The sequence below is a fragment of the Numenius arquata genome, chromosome Z (assembly GCF_964106895.1).
Source record: "Numenius arquata chromosome Z, bNumArq3.hap1.1, whole genome shotgun sequence".
In the NCBI taxonomy this organism is placed as follows: Eukaryota; Metazoa; Chordata; class Aves; order Charadriiformes; family Scolopacidae; genus Numenius; species Numenius arquata.
Window position 1 is genome coordinate 9,131,771 of NC_133616.1, and position 14,310 is coordinate 9,146,080.

Consider the following 14,310-nt stretch of genomic DNA (forward strand, 5'->3'; position numbering starts at 1 on the left):
ACAAGCTGGTGACACCAATTACCCTGGGGACTTCAGAGCTGTCTAAACGATGGGATCACATTTCCATGTGGCGCCTGTACACTCAGAGCGTGCTCAGATGCTGTCTCTCAATCAGCCTCCCTATCTGTGTCTCTTGCTATCTGCTTCATCTCACAGTCTCACACAAAAGGGAAGGAAGGGAGCGCCGAGGCTCTGTGATGTTCCCTCGGTCCCGATTAATCCACCTTGGAGTGCTGGGTCTTAGATATCAGGGTGATTGACACCTCGCAAATGCCAGCGGGAGATGGAGGGATCGATAAGGGGAGAGGGAAAGGGGGAGCAGTTTTATTCAGCCCGAACTGAAGTTGAAGAGCTAAAGGCAAGTCAAGAGGACAGAAGGTGAAGCAGTGAAAACGCCGGAGCAGGACAGCAGTGACAGCTGATGCCACTGCCACCAGCAACTCCTGTGACCTTGGGTGAAGTGTTTGATCCCCTGGTCTCATTTGCCCATGTACAAATAAAGCTGATGATTAGACGTACTTACTTTCCCTTCTCCCTCAGGGACACATCTCTCTCTGGTGCTTTCTCTCCATGGGTTTTGATGCAGGGGTATGATGGTAACACAAGTTTAAGAACTGCCTCAGTGCTTAATAGTAAGGCCAGGACTAGCATGAGACAGTAAGCTCTCTGATTTGTACTCATAACTTTTCCTCCCAGCTATCCCACTGCAGTCTTGACTGATGTCTCCATATAAGAGCTCCCAAGCAATCCCATGAGAGCCGGTTAATCAGTAGTTTCTAATGGTCCATCCCCATGGAGGAGGTTGCTAAGTCCCCTAGGCAGTGGTTTCTTGCTGAATCTTCCCAAAAGAGGCAGCATGCACATCACTGGGACTGCATTACCTCCTGCAGAAAGGTCTCCATGCATCAAGGTGGCCAGTGCAGGGGAAGCCCACACAATGCAGCTGTGTGAGAGATTAATGGGTAGCCGTGGATTTGCAAACCCAGCAGCACCTCCGAGGAGAGGCGATGAGGGTCTCAGCCCGTCAGTGTTTGAGTGGTAGTCGTTAGTGTTGCCACCAGGACCGCGTTGGGCCCCAGCTCCTTTTTAAGTTACCCCCTTTGCAGCTCAGCAAATGGCCATGTCACAGCTCACTCCCTGTTGCCGCTGCTGCCAAGCCGCTCAACCTCAGCTTAAACCACTTTAACCTTGGTAGCAGCGACAGCCTCTCTGGGCTAAGCAACTAGTCCTTGGGTTCAGCAGCCATATGGCCTCAGATACAGAGGTAAAAAAAAATCAGGAAGCAAAGTGGGTTCTCCTCTGTGTGTGGTTTTTGCCTCCCCTTCTCATGTGCCACCAGCAAGCAGACCAGACAAAGCTTGGCACTGGCTCTGTGTGCTGTTTCAGTGACTCGGGAAGTCACATTGGACCCACCTCACCTCTTTTGTATGCAGCTCAAGGCAAGTCAGGTTTCATGGCTCCCTAAAGCTCCCAGTGCCCCTATACTAATTTGTTTCAGGGTTTTTTTGGTTGTTTTAGTTTTTTCCTTGTCAGCAATATCTTCCCATACTCATTTAACTTCCTCTTTCATGGGGCAATTTTTTATTTTAGTTCACTCATGTGTAGGGCACCAGCCCTTTGTGTTGTCGGGTTCCTGTGAATCTACATCAGCTGGGTATTGATAGTCGTTTCTGCAGTCTGAGTTAAGGACAGCTTGAGGTACAGCCTGGAGAGAAGGAGGCTGATGCTAGGTGGCACCACCTTTGATTTGCTGCCAGTCGAGAGCGAGCCTGCAGGCACACACTACCTCAGAGCAGCACAGCACACCTTCTTAGTCCCTGGTAAGGGATGGGGTGGCCAAGTCCAAAATCACGAGCAGTAAAAGTCAAACCAGACCATGAATGGTGGTAGTATGGTCCTGGCCCAAATAAGCAAGAGCGGTAAAAGCTCCTGCATGTCTTCTTTCTATGAAGAAAGTGGCAAATAGTTAGTGGCTGTCTCATGTCACTGCTGCCCCACCATGCAGAAAAGGAAACGTACACAGACCAAAAAGGGTTGGGGAGATGGGAAAATGCAAGACAGCAAAGCAAGAACAAAGGAAGGAGCCTTGGAAAGTGACAGATACTGTATAAATTATTTAATTTTTAAATTATTTAAAATAAGATCAAAGTCATAAATCAAGTTTGCATAAAAAATGGGGTGGGAGTGTTAGCCACGGTCTCCTGGCCAAATTCCAGCCATGGGACTGATTGCATCCTGCAGCAGGGGACAGGCATAGATTTAGTGAGTAAAAACAGACAGATGGGGACAGGGACAACATAGGCAACGGTAGCATTTGCTCTCCAGCCCAGAACAAGTCCTTTCCCATCAGTAAATCCCAGCTCCCTTCACTCTGAAAAAGTACAAATGGCTGCAGCTCCTGAACTGCGGACAAAAGCTGCAACAAATATGGGAACATCCAGCCCTGCGTAGCGCTCAGTCATCATCATAAGTGGTCACCTTGGGAAGTCAGGGCAGCAGTGACTGCCACGCTGACCATAGAAGTCAAGGTGCCCCCCTCTGCTGCCCTGTCCCAGCTCCTGTGGAGATGAAAGGATATTTTTGCTAAATGATCTGAGGTAGTGCTGAAGGGAAAAATTGGTTCTTCCAATATTTATTCAATTCGTACTGTGAAATTATTTTGGAAAGATACATAAAAAAATTCAGCTAGCCCTATGAAATCAGGGAAAATTTACTGAATATAGACTCTATTCTGCACATAATAGTTATTATATTTAAATGACAAAAATGGGACAGTATATTTGGTAAATACTACCTGTTATGCAAATCACTTGTTCTGATCTGTTCCAGAGGAGGAAGCTATTTTGAAGCCATAATATTTTCTAGCAGGGCTAATACCATATTTCTGATCATCAGCTCCCTGGTAATTCAGAAATAATGAACACTTGGATTTGGGCTCTGTATATGTATTTTTTTTTTCAGTTTGGGTTTTTTTCCACAGTTCTCAGGAAAATAGACATCCAAACTATTGTGTATCAGACTTTGAAAAGACACTAAAACACATGAATCCAGGTGTTGCAGATTTGTTTAGTTTTAAAAAAAATCTTAAATAAATTTAATTTTCATAACAGAAATTTTTGTTTCCAAGAGGACAATAAAAAATGTCTGAAGGACAATTCTGATTTTTTTACAGAATGTCCTGTGTTTGTTTGAAGGCTTGGGAGATATTTTTGAGTTTATTTCCCAATGGTCAGTTATGTAAAACAGATGTGAATTTGTCAATTCTGTGATTTTACAAAATATGAGTCCTCTTACTGCTTGATTGATCACTTTACTTACCTCTTTCTATCACAGGGATACCATGAGGATTAATTAGCTAAGTGTTTGTATAGATCGTTAGAGGTGGGAAGCGTGGGATGCTGTTAGTACTTTTATTATTATTACTGAATGAAGAATATGAAAAGTCAAACAAAACGTCATGTGGTGCAGAGACAAGGATAGAAAATAACACTGAAAAAAAAAAAATGAGAAGGTCATCAGATCGTTCAGAGTAAGCTTTCTGCAAGGGCAATGATCATGCTATTTCAAAAAGACTACGTCAGAAATAATCCTTCCCTCATCTCTTCCCCTTCTTCAGTTTCACATGTATTTCTTTGGGGGGCTAGGGAAGGCAGGCTGTAGCATCCTTGTGCTATTGCTAGCAGGAGGTTTTGGCCTTGAGTAAGTCACTTCATCTCTCCATGCACCTGTTCCCCCAGTAAAAAAAGGATAATATTTCCTTCTGTTGAGTACAGTTGCGTGACCCTGCTGTCTAACAGTCAGTTGATGCCAGAGGCAGCCATCCTATTCCCAACCCCAACTCTGGCCACATGTCCTCACCCCGTGCCTCTAGACTGACAGTGACCACACAGGGAACCACTTTTGGGAGAAAAAGTGGGAGTAAGCATTGTGATTTTGTGCTGCGTGGTTAACGGTCTTCTGGTATTGCTACAGAGCTGGTGCTCAGCACCATCAGGTGTGCATCTGTCCTGGTGCAAAGGCAGTGGTGAGACATGGAGAGGGAGAGGTGCATCAGCAATCCTTGCATTGACACAGCTGTGCTGCAAAACCACATCCTTTGCTGGTTTTCTATTTTAATCTCCCATGCACATCACATAGGATGTGGAGGTGTCTATTCATCCACTGATGACAGAGCTGGCTATACTTGGGGTAGAAAAAAGGTGGGTGAGTGGAGGTATGAGTTGAAACCTCCTGTCTCTCTCTGTTGACCAGCCATCACTACCACTCCTCCCCATACTTTGGATGGCCTTACCAGTGTCTCTCCAAAAGAGGCCTCGTCATTTGTTAAGCCCTGGGATGGGGACTGCAGGGTCATAACTCTTGAGGTGATGCCCATGGGTATGAACCAGTTTGGTAACACCTCCTGGTCTCCTCGGAAGATAGATATTCGAGCAATAGGGACAACCAGGTTGGAGGAAAGAGGGAACAGATCTATAAAATTGGATGGGAAAAAGCTCTAAGTGCTGAAGCAAAGATCATGGCAAGTAAGTAAGAGAAGCAAAAGGAAATACATCCTTTCAGCTGAGGAAGGGAAAAGCTCCTCTCCGTCCCCTTGGATCAGTCTGAGATAATAAGGCTGCTGCCTTTCTGATTAGTGCTCTGTGGCCCCAACCCAGGCAGGGAAAATCTGCATTTCAAATGGCATATTTTAAAGTACACAATACCCAGGGGCCCTGCTGCTATTGATTTGCCTCTGGTGGGGTCACTGCCTCACTTTCTACAGCTTTATTAACTGGGACCATACACTGGGCCTCTTTCAAAGTGAAAGGAGAGTGGATGGGACATTTGTCTTCAGGGGGAGCTGGGGAAGGAGTGGGGTGACTTTTATTTGAGCTCCCTTGGAATGCCCCAGAGATTTTGTAAGGGAGACTGGTGACTTTTACAGGACTTGCCCTTCTTTTGTAAATTTCCCTGGAGCCACCCTGGGGGAAGGAGGTAGGTCTATACCGTCAGCTTCTTTCAAGGTGACCAAGTTTCCGTCCTCCCACCCCTGCGATGCCGCTGCACTTGGCCAGGCTGTGGCCATCAGCAGCTGGGAAGGACCCCCCCTTCCCTTCTCGTTTAATACTTACCCCTGAACAGCTGCAACCAGAGACAGAAGGGCACGAATGGGGAACATGACAGCAGAAGGGTGGCAGGAGGGTTGCCAAGGGCAGTGATGACCAGATGTGGCTGAGATATGGTTGAGGTCCTCTCTGTAGCAAAGGAAGCAAAGCCAGTTAGCTGGCGTATATGGCTGTGTTCAGGTATGGGATCCTACACTCCTTCCAGCACTGGAGGAGACCCTGGTTTACCCCATGGGCTGGCTCTGAAGGCTGCAGTGAGGTGTACGTCCTCTGGGTCATGAGGTAGAGGGCTCCAGCTCATTTCACTATGCCAGTGGCGTTTCCAGGTCTCCAAGACATCTTGGGTACCCCCAGAGCACTAAGCATAACAGAAATGGGGTGCCTGCTGTAGCGGAAGTAACTGAATCTAGTTTCCCAAATCACAGGTTAGGGCCTTAGTTTTACCGCATTAGCTTTTTAACCCTAAGCTAAATTTAACCTGTTTGCTCCTCAAGCCCCAAATTCAGTCTCTCTGGAAGTATGGCCAGTTTTAAGCAACTGTTTCACTGAAACCCACCAGGCTTTGGGCTGCAGACCCTGCACCTTCAGCACTAATCAGCAGATTAGGATAATTTTGTTCTTCTCATAAGGAGACAGAAAATACCTTCTTCTTTCTGAAGATCTGTGACAGAAATGTATGAATGACATTACACTGCAAAAGGAGTATGCATGTAGCCAAGTGCAAATTTATAAACCCTCTGAATGCACAGGAAGCCACATCCTCAGGTTACCTGGTTTGCAAACCAGGAGGAGCACCTGTCATTATGGAGTTAACTCTGAACAGCTTAGAGACATCCATAAGCAAGAAAAAAAGTTGCATAAGCCATAAATAATGCCAAAAGTGATTGCCTAGCTCTGTTGAGTGCAAAATGGAGATTGTCTTTGGAGCAGGACAATTGTTTGTACTACCATTGGCAATGCAGCACGTTTGACATAGAGCCCTGTTGCTCTTGCGGCACAGGTGAAATAGAAACAAAAAAAAGAATTAAAACTTTTCTTTTAAATGGTGGGGAACCATTTAGAGGGTCCAAAAATATGTGCCAAGGGCCAAGTAAGGAGTGGGAATGATTTCATCTGACTGTGTTGGTACATGCAGCTGAACTGACCACCTGGGGCTCCACATCCAGTCAACAGGAAGAAAAAAAGCTGTGATTCATCTGGCCAGAGGCATTTGGGTACAGAAGGGAGAGATGAATCTTGGTTTAGGCTCCTTTGCCTGTTATCACATAGACCGCAATAGCTGACCAGCTCAGAGGGAACCCTACCTGTATCTAGTTTACCAAATGTGACAAAGGAGAATGCCAAAAGAAATTCCCTGCCTGCCCTAGAAGGTCTCTGGTACAAATACCAGGCTGTTATCTGCCAGCCAGACTGACCACGACACACACACGACTGGGCATATGTCATTCCATGTTTTGAGGTGGATTTGTTCATGCAGCTCTGGTCAGCTTTGGAGAAACACAGAGAAAAGTAAGAAAAGACCAGACTGGAACTGTCCCCAGCCCTTGCAACTGCATCCATCTCAGAGAGATGCTACTTTGATCAGCAAAGCTAGGTATTTCCTATAGGCACAGATCTTGGCCATCATTTTTGCAAATGGCCAGTTATATACTCAGCTGTCCCCAGGTGAAAATACCCAGCACAGAAAATGAGATATGGGTCAGCACACTCAGCACTGGAGTCAATCCTATGTCAAAGATGGATGGATTCCCCCTTCCTCATTCACTTCATTGGCATACTTACTAAAATCACCTGCGTAGTGCCTCCTCTGGAGAATAAACTCAAATGATGTCTAGAAAAAAATGTACTCCTTAAAAGGGAATATCAGCATTGTCCTATAATAGAAAAGATTGTCTAATCACTCTATTAGTAATTACAAAGAACAGGATATCACTAATTAAAATGTGAAAGTGTCTTATGCAGGGTATAATAAAAAAGGGTAATTAACAATCAAAGGGAAAGCCACCACCTTGCCACCAGTCTGCACTAGGCTACAAAAAATAATAGTACTCAACTCTAGCACAGCACTTTTCGTCTGTAGATCTGAAGGCACTCCTGCGTGGGGAGGCCGGTATCGTGGGTCCCATTTTGTCACTGGAGAAACCAAGGCAAGTTTACACAACTTGTGCATGGTTACACAGCAGGTCAGGGGCAGAGCATCCTTTGGTCTCTTTACAGATGGTGACAAGGAAGGTTTCAGTATTTGAACGAGTGCAGTAATTTCAAGGATTTCTATTGGTGTGTACATGTACGAACAGCTAATCTAGCAAATATTTCTATATTAAACCAAACAGTAGGGAACAGCCTGCTCCTTGCCATGACTTTTGAGGTCTGTTTAATGCTGAGAAGCATGTTCTGTGTACTTAAACAACACCATCAGAGGGTGATTTCCTGATGGGAGAGAGAGTGAAATCACAGAAAGCAGCAAAACAGAGATACTCCAGTTCTGGAGACAGCAAAGACATGAGTCACTTCTAAAATCACTATAGAAAAACAGTTTCCTTCTCCACTATTATCATCAAGTCACGCATTACTGGAGGCTAGAGAAGGAAAAGAGTGAGATTTCACTCTCCACTCATCCTCTTTCCCCCACACTTTCTCTAAGCATTCAACATCAGTCTTTAGTGGGGGGGTTGGACATAGACTCAGACATACCTCTTCTGGCTCTTCGTACAGCTCCTTCACACCAGAAGCATTTTACAAGCCCACTGCAGCCATACGACACACATGAACTGCAACAACTGTGTGCTAGTTTGAGAGTGTAAAATAATAATAGCAAAGTCTGATGATAGCAAAGACTGGTTTTAATGTAAGAAGCATTTCCAGCATGCATAACAATTCATCACCCTTCTGCTCCAAAATTTTTACACCTAAATGCCTGAAAAAATAGCCTGGGATCCTCATTTCTGCCTTCTGTAGGTCCTCTAAAAGAAGGAGCATTTTGATCACTTTTTGAAAAAAAGAAATTTAGGAAGTCATCCCAGATCAAAACCACAGGGAGGGGGTTTTCCCATTACACAGTATTAAGCTTGCTAAGGGAGGGGAGGTCCCTTCTCTTGTATAGCTCTTCTGGGAGTCTCTGCTTGGTTGTGCTAGAAATAGGTGCTGTAATCTGCTTAGAAGGTTTGGTCATGGTTTTGCTCAGTGCACACCAGTGGCCTCCCAGCAGCATAAAAAAAAAATATTTTTGTCATTGACAGATTAAAACAAATCAGGTTATCCCCAGAGAACTAGCTAAGCTTGCTGCTCTGGAGAGGCGATTGCCCTCCTCGCTGCTCCACATACATTGGTCTCCCATCAGCAGCCACCAGTGCTTTCCCAGAGCTCTGCTCTAACCAACGTAAGCCATGAAACCTCTCTGCTCAGGAACTTATAAAGTCTTTTCTCTGCCTCTCACATCAGGAAAGGGCCAGGTAGTCAGAGGACTGAGTCCAGTTCATGGGAGACCTCCACCCTGGGGAGCACATTGTGGGGGTGGGGACCATAAAGGCCTCAAGATGCAAAGATGCTCTTTGCCTCCAGCCCCGATAGGGAGGAGGAAGGCCAAGGCTGGGGGGTACCACAGGCATGGTGAGCTGACATCTCCAGACAGAGGGATGCCTCACACCCTCACCAGGTCCCCATCCTGGTGCAGGTGCTGTGTGCTGCCCTGCTGGTGACTGCGTGATATTTTTTCCCTGCTCTCTTTGTTCCAGCTGATGCAGCAGCAAGCCGCGATCATGGCTTCCGTGGCACAGGGTGGCTACCTGAACCCCATGGCAGCCTTTGCTGCGGCCCAGATGCAACAGATGGCGGCTCTGAACATGAACGGCCTGGCGGCCGCCCCCATGACACCAACCTCAGGTAAGGGGCTGGGGGGTGGGACATGGAGAGCGCGAAGGGCAGGAAAATCTGGCCACATCCCAGCGGAGACCTGGCAGGACATGTTCGTGGACATGTTCAGCCCCAGTGGGTGTTTACAGAAATGTTGGTCTTGCTGGTGAAGGCCACCAGGAGTGAGGAGGAGAGTCAATCAGATCTTTCTGTGGTCTGGGAAAGGGGCAAAGGGGCAGAGAAAGGCTGTTACCACTTCTGTCAGGGCTGGGGCCAGATGGGGGTAAGCTTCTGTATCATAAAATAGCTCTAAGGGCAAAGTCCAAGGGCTCACCAGCAGTGGGCTGTTGGGCTAGCTGTGCCCCATGCCAAGTGGCACTCACTAGTGGATGAGGAGAGCAAGAGGGCTGAGACCCACCAGAGCTGGGATGCAAAGGTCTTGTTGGGGAGGAAGAAGGGTACTGGCAGGGAAGACACTGGAAAGGGCTTCCAACCTTGAGCCTTCCCTCTCAGCCTTATCCTTCACACAACTTTCCGTTAGCTCTGAGCACAAATGGCACAAAACATAGAATCATAGAATGGTTTGGGTTGGAAGGGACCTTTAGAGGTCATCTGGTCCAAACCCTCTGCAATGAGCAGGGACATCTTCAACTAGATCAAGTTGCCTAGAGCCCCAACAAACCTGACCTTGAATGTTTCCAGGGATGGACCATCTACAACCCCTCTTGGGCAACCCGTTCCAGTGTTTCACCACCCTCATTGTAAAAAATTTCTTCCTTCTATCTAGTGTAAATCAATTCTCTTTTATTTTAAAAATTTAAGATTTTAAAAATGCTTCCACTACTTTGGCTGGGGCTGTGGGTAGGTTTTCTCTGCTGAAGCCAGAGTTTAGCTCACTTACTCTGAGGTGTATTAAGGGGAAACAGCAACAACAGTTCAGTGCCATGGAGAAACGTGGGCAGCAAACGGCCCCAGTGGAGACCAAGGGGGTTCTGCACAGCTACGTGCAGAAAGGTGTCCATACGCAGCACCACACCCGGGTCAACAGCTGTGTCCCAACAGAAGACGAGGCACAGACATGTTCAGAAACGATGTGCCATTTTTTGTGAGGTGATCTTTCTGAATAAAAGGCCCTTTTTCAGCTCAGTGCAGAGAGCTAGCAGCCGTCTGCTTGGCTGTTTTGGCCACCTCCATCTGCGGTTCGGCAAACACAAGGCTCCTCATGGCATTCTCTCCCACATGTCTGTACCCACATTTACACGTGCGTGCTCAGAGTTTCCCTATTTTCCATTCCATGCAATCCTCATCCCCCAGTGACCTACACTGGCTTATTTGTGGTGCGTGTGGATGTTCCAGGGGTCAGTGCTGGTTCTGTCACAGTCAGGCTGGTCCAAAGACGAACATAATAAGGTTTGTGGTGAGCTTCAATATCATTAACAAGATGAGCTATGTCTTTGGGACACATAAGCCTTTTCCCTACTGTGAAACAGGACAGAAGGTACTCAAGAAATACCTGGAATGCATTTGTTTGGTGAGAGGGTTTCTGGAAGAGAGACAGGTAGTCAGTGAAGGGCTGCCAGGATCTGGCCAGGCTGTAAGGTGTCACAAGAAGCCCATGCTAGGAGCTGCAGTGTATGATCCAGTGGACAGAGAATTAAGATAAGGAGGAAACAGCACTGGCTTTCCTGGGGCTTGAAGCAGAAGGAAACCGTTTGAGCAGGAACAGGCCAAGGAACTGACAGGGCTGGTAGTCATGTAGCAGCATGTGGCCTATCATCAGGGAAGTAGGGCAGCAGGGAAAGTGGGGCCAAACCACGGGAGGAAAGAAGTGAGAATTTTGACAGCTTTGCAATGTACCACTGAGTCTGGTAGGGAAGCAGAGCACTCAAAGGTACACCTTTGGAGGACCATTTCTAAGGGAGAGATTGGGTTAAAAGTGTCCCTAGGGCGATGCAGGTTTTTCCTATGAGAGGCACTGGGGATAGGACTGTTTTCAGAAACACATGGCACACCAGTGCCCTTGTGTGAACCTGGAAGCGTCAAGCTGGCCTGGAGGGGACTGGCTTGACAAAGGTTTGGGGTGAGACATGGGAGGAGCGACCTATGCCGGAGCCAGCTGTGGTGCAGATAGCTCTGGGCAGAGCAGGGCCTGGGACTCCTGCAAAGAAGAGCAGTAAGAGAGGAAAGGGGCAGCTACATAGCTGAACATGGAGAAATCTGGAGCAGAAAAGGGCTGTCTGATGAAGCAGCCAGGAAAGATGCCTCCTGGCTCAGAAATGGATGGCAGGGAGACCAGCCACTGCAGCAGTGCAGGTTTGGGGTCTCTTCCTAATGAACTGAGCTCTGCTAACCCGCCTGCCAAAGAAAACCTCCCCATCCATGCTCCATTTAGCATCTCTTTGCAGTCTGTAGCTAGGTAAAATGTCAGCTGCTACTGATCAGATACATATCTTTTCCTTTGCTTGCATTAGAATATGAAGGAGAAAAAAAAAAAGGAGAGAAAGACCCATCTCATTCCACATGAACTTATGGAGAGCCAAGGAAAAGCGCTTGACTCAAAAATCTTATACTACACTTTTTGAAATATATGTTTACACAATGATAAATGTATAAACAACAAGTCGATGGAGCTACTGCAAATCCAAATAGAAAAGTGGCTTAATTGTATGTGCACCCTTTAAACCTGCTGCTGGAAAGATTATCATATTTGCATTAGCTAGATTTGTTTTGTGTTGGTGGGAGCAGAGAGAGTCAAACAAAGACTGCCTGGAATTCAAATGCTCTCAGGGCCTGGAAAGCTGAATCCAGGCGGTGGTTTGTGATGGCCTCACCGCAAAAGAGCACAAGCTCTTTTGCATATAAATAAGTCTTGAGAATGAGTGAGTTCTGTGACATAGGTGTGCAAATAGCAGTACAACAGCCAAATTCTGTGTCTGCCATGATATCCAGCACATGAAAAATATCCCAACCCTTCTTCGGTGTAAGCTGTGCTCCTCTTCTGATGTGCCTGGTGCCTTTTGGGGGACTGTTAAACTCTTATTGTCAGAATACAGGAGAGGAAGCCTCATGTTTTTTGCATACTTTCCAGAGCACCCGTGACTGGTCATTATTGAAAACAAGATGCTGGTTTAGATGATCCCTTGATCTCTTTCACGGTGGCAGATTTTGCACTCTCCTTATGACATATTTTCAATCATGAAGCTTGTGCACTTTGGCATTATTGCAGATTTACCTTGAATGGGTAGCCTCCTTCGTGAAAAACCTCTGTAATGGGTTGTGGAAATGTCCATTGACAATTATTCCTTGGGTGAAATGTTTAGACTTTGAAATGATTCCTTGTATTACTACAACATTCACAAAGCTTGTGATAAGGCACATAGAAAATGTTTCACATAACGTCTGAGCAAGCAAGCCTACAACACTAGCAGCGATTTCTGAGTAGCCAGGAGATATCTGAAGCCTAACATGAATTCTCCTGCTGGCTTTTGTTAGCATTCAGAAAGCCAAATGGAAAATGATCATTCTGCTTCATAGCAGGATTTCCAGTCATTGAAGTATATCTTTGTTCTGACTTGGAATGAAAATGAAACATTTCAAAGTCCGCTGAAAAACAGGCATTAGAAAAAGTGTTTGGAACATTGAAAAAAAAAAAAAAAAAAAAAAAGAAATGTTTTGATCTTTCCTAAGCAAAAGAAAAATTGTGCTAGAAAAAGGATACTGGTAACCCAGAAGTCCTAGAGGCTTTGGAGGTATTGGCTGAGTGCAGTGCTTCTGTGCTGGTATCTTCAGGCCTCCTAATCCAGCCGATTTTCTGTGCATCCCACCTATAGGGGAATGGGATCCTTGGGACACGGCCACGAGTTCATTCAGACTCACAAGTTCCCATTGGACCTGAGTACTTAAAGAGTTGTGGATCCAGGCAAATCTAACAGAATAGAGACAGGATCCATCTGACCTGGCTTCAGCAGTACAAAAGTTAGACATATAGTTTAAACTAGTCACCTGGCTTGCCTGCAGTCAATGGTGAGCAGTAGGTAGTCCCAGTGAGTAATTCAGATCATAAAAGCTTTATGCTGTCTGCTGGCATTTTGACGGTTCCCCATCAGCAGTCCGGTTTATCTCACACAACCGTCTGTAATTGCAAGGCAATTAAATTGACATCTCTGAAAGTTTGGTTCAAGTTTTGCATTTGTCCTATCATTTGTATAATCAGGGTGAAAAGTGAGTCTGCAGTGGGTCTGCCCCTCTGTTGATTGCACAGGAGGGCTAGAAGTGAAATTTCATTTAGGATTCCTTCCTTCTCTTCTCTCCCCCTCCATGTTGTAAATCTGCAACTGGTGTAGCTTCAGCAAGAGATCTCAAACCAGGGATGAAACTCACAACTGGCATGCATCACTGCCATTTGTTCTCTGTGGTGGCATTATGCCAGTTTTACTCCAGCTACAGATCTGACCTCTCCAGGGGGGTTCTTTATAAGAAGAAAATTAAAGAATTGCAATGAATATGCCTAAACTCCTTAGACATGCACAAAATAGCAAGTGCAAATCCCTTGCTGCAATTTTAGAAAAAATTACTTACATTGTCTATGCAAATAAAGGAGAGATCCAGAAAAGCAACTAAGATTTTAACTAGCCTTTGTGATTTGCAAGCTGATGGCATATGCTAAGAGCATTGCCTTTGGACTTAAGTTGCCACCATTGGCTCCCTGTACCTCCACAGAGGGCATTTTTAAAGGCCAACACCATTTAAATAAGCAAAGGGAAAGCAGCAGCTTCTCTGCTCAGGGTATAAGAAAAGAGCTGAAATATTGCCTGCTTTTGGGGCTGCTCAAATCAGAACATATTAAAACATCTCATGCATTTGTATTGGCTTTCTTAAAGCACCAACACAGATTTTAAGCAGTCGTTAAAGTGTGTTATTGGACTAAACCATCATGGAATGTTGCTATGGTAAAGAAAATTTCTGCAATTGGTTTAAAAAAGAGGTTACTACAAAAATGGTGCTTTCAATCAGTAGTATAACCTGACTCAGAAAGTTATTCCTGAAAATAAGATAGTTTAACTTCCCACCCACAGTTGGCAAGAGAAAAATAAAATTTCATACTTACTGAAAACTCTTTTTTGGCCCTCCAAAACATCCTGAATATGTTGCAAGAAACAGACTGCCCAGTCATTTTAAACATACATAGGAGAAGACAATGAGGCAGCAAGGGGATTTAATTCTCTCTTCAGAAATGTAAGAATTCTCTACCAGTGGGTGACGGGATCCCACCCAAACCATAAAGACTAAATTGTTCTTCTGAACTAACAGCATTAACAGGAAGCATCTGGGAAGAAGAAGAGGAGTACGATCC

At 45.6% G+C, this 14,310-nt stretch overlaps 1 protein-coding gene across 49 annotated transcripts in view; it reads left to right on the forward strand.

Moving 5' to 3' along the window:
- Positions 1-14,310, forward strand: part of CELF4 (CUGBP Elav-like family member 4) — a 681,334-nt gene that overhangs the window by 624,894 nt on the left and 42,130 nt on the right. For all 49 annotated transcript variants that reach the window (XM_074165676.1, XM_074165699.1, XM_074165675.1 and 46 more), the window contains one exon: positions 8,840-8,987. In XM_074165676.1, the coding sequence (XP_074021777.1) occupies positions 8,840-8,987 (148 nt within the window). The remainder of the gene's footprint in view (positions 1-8,839; positions 8,988-14,310) is intronic.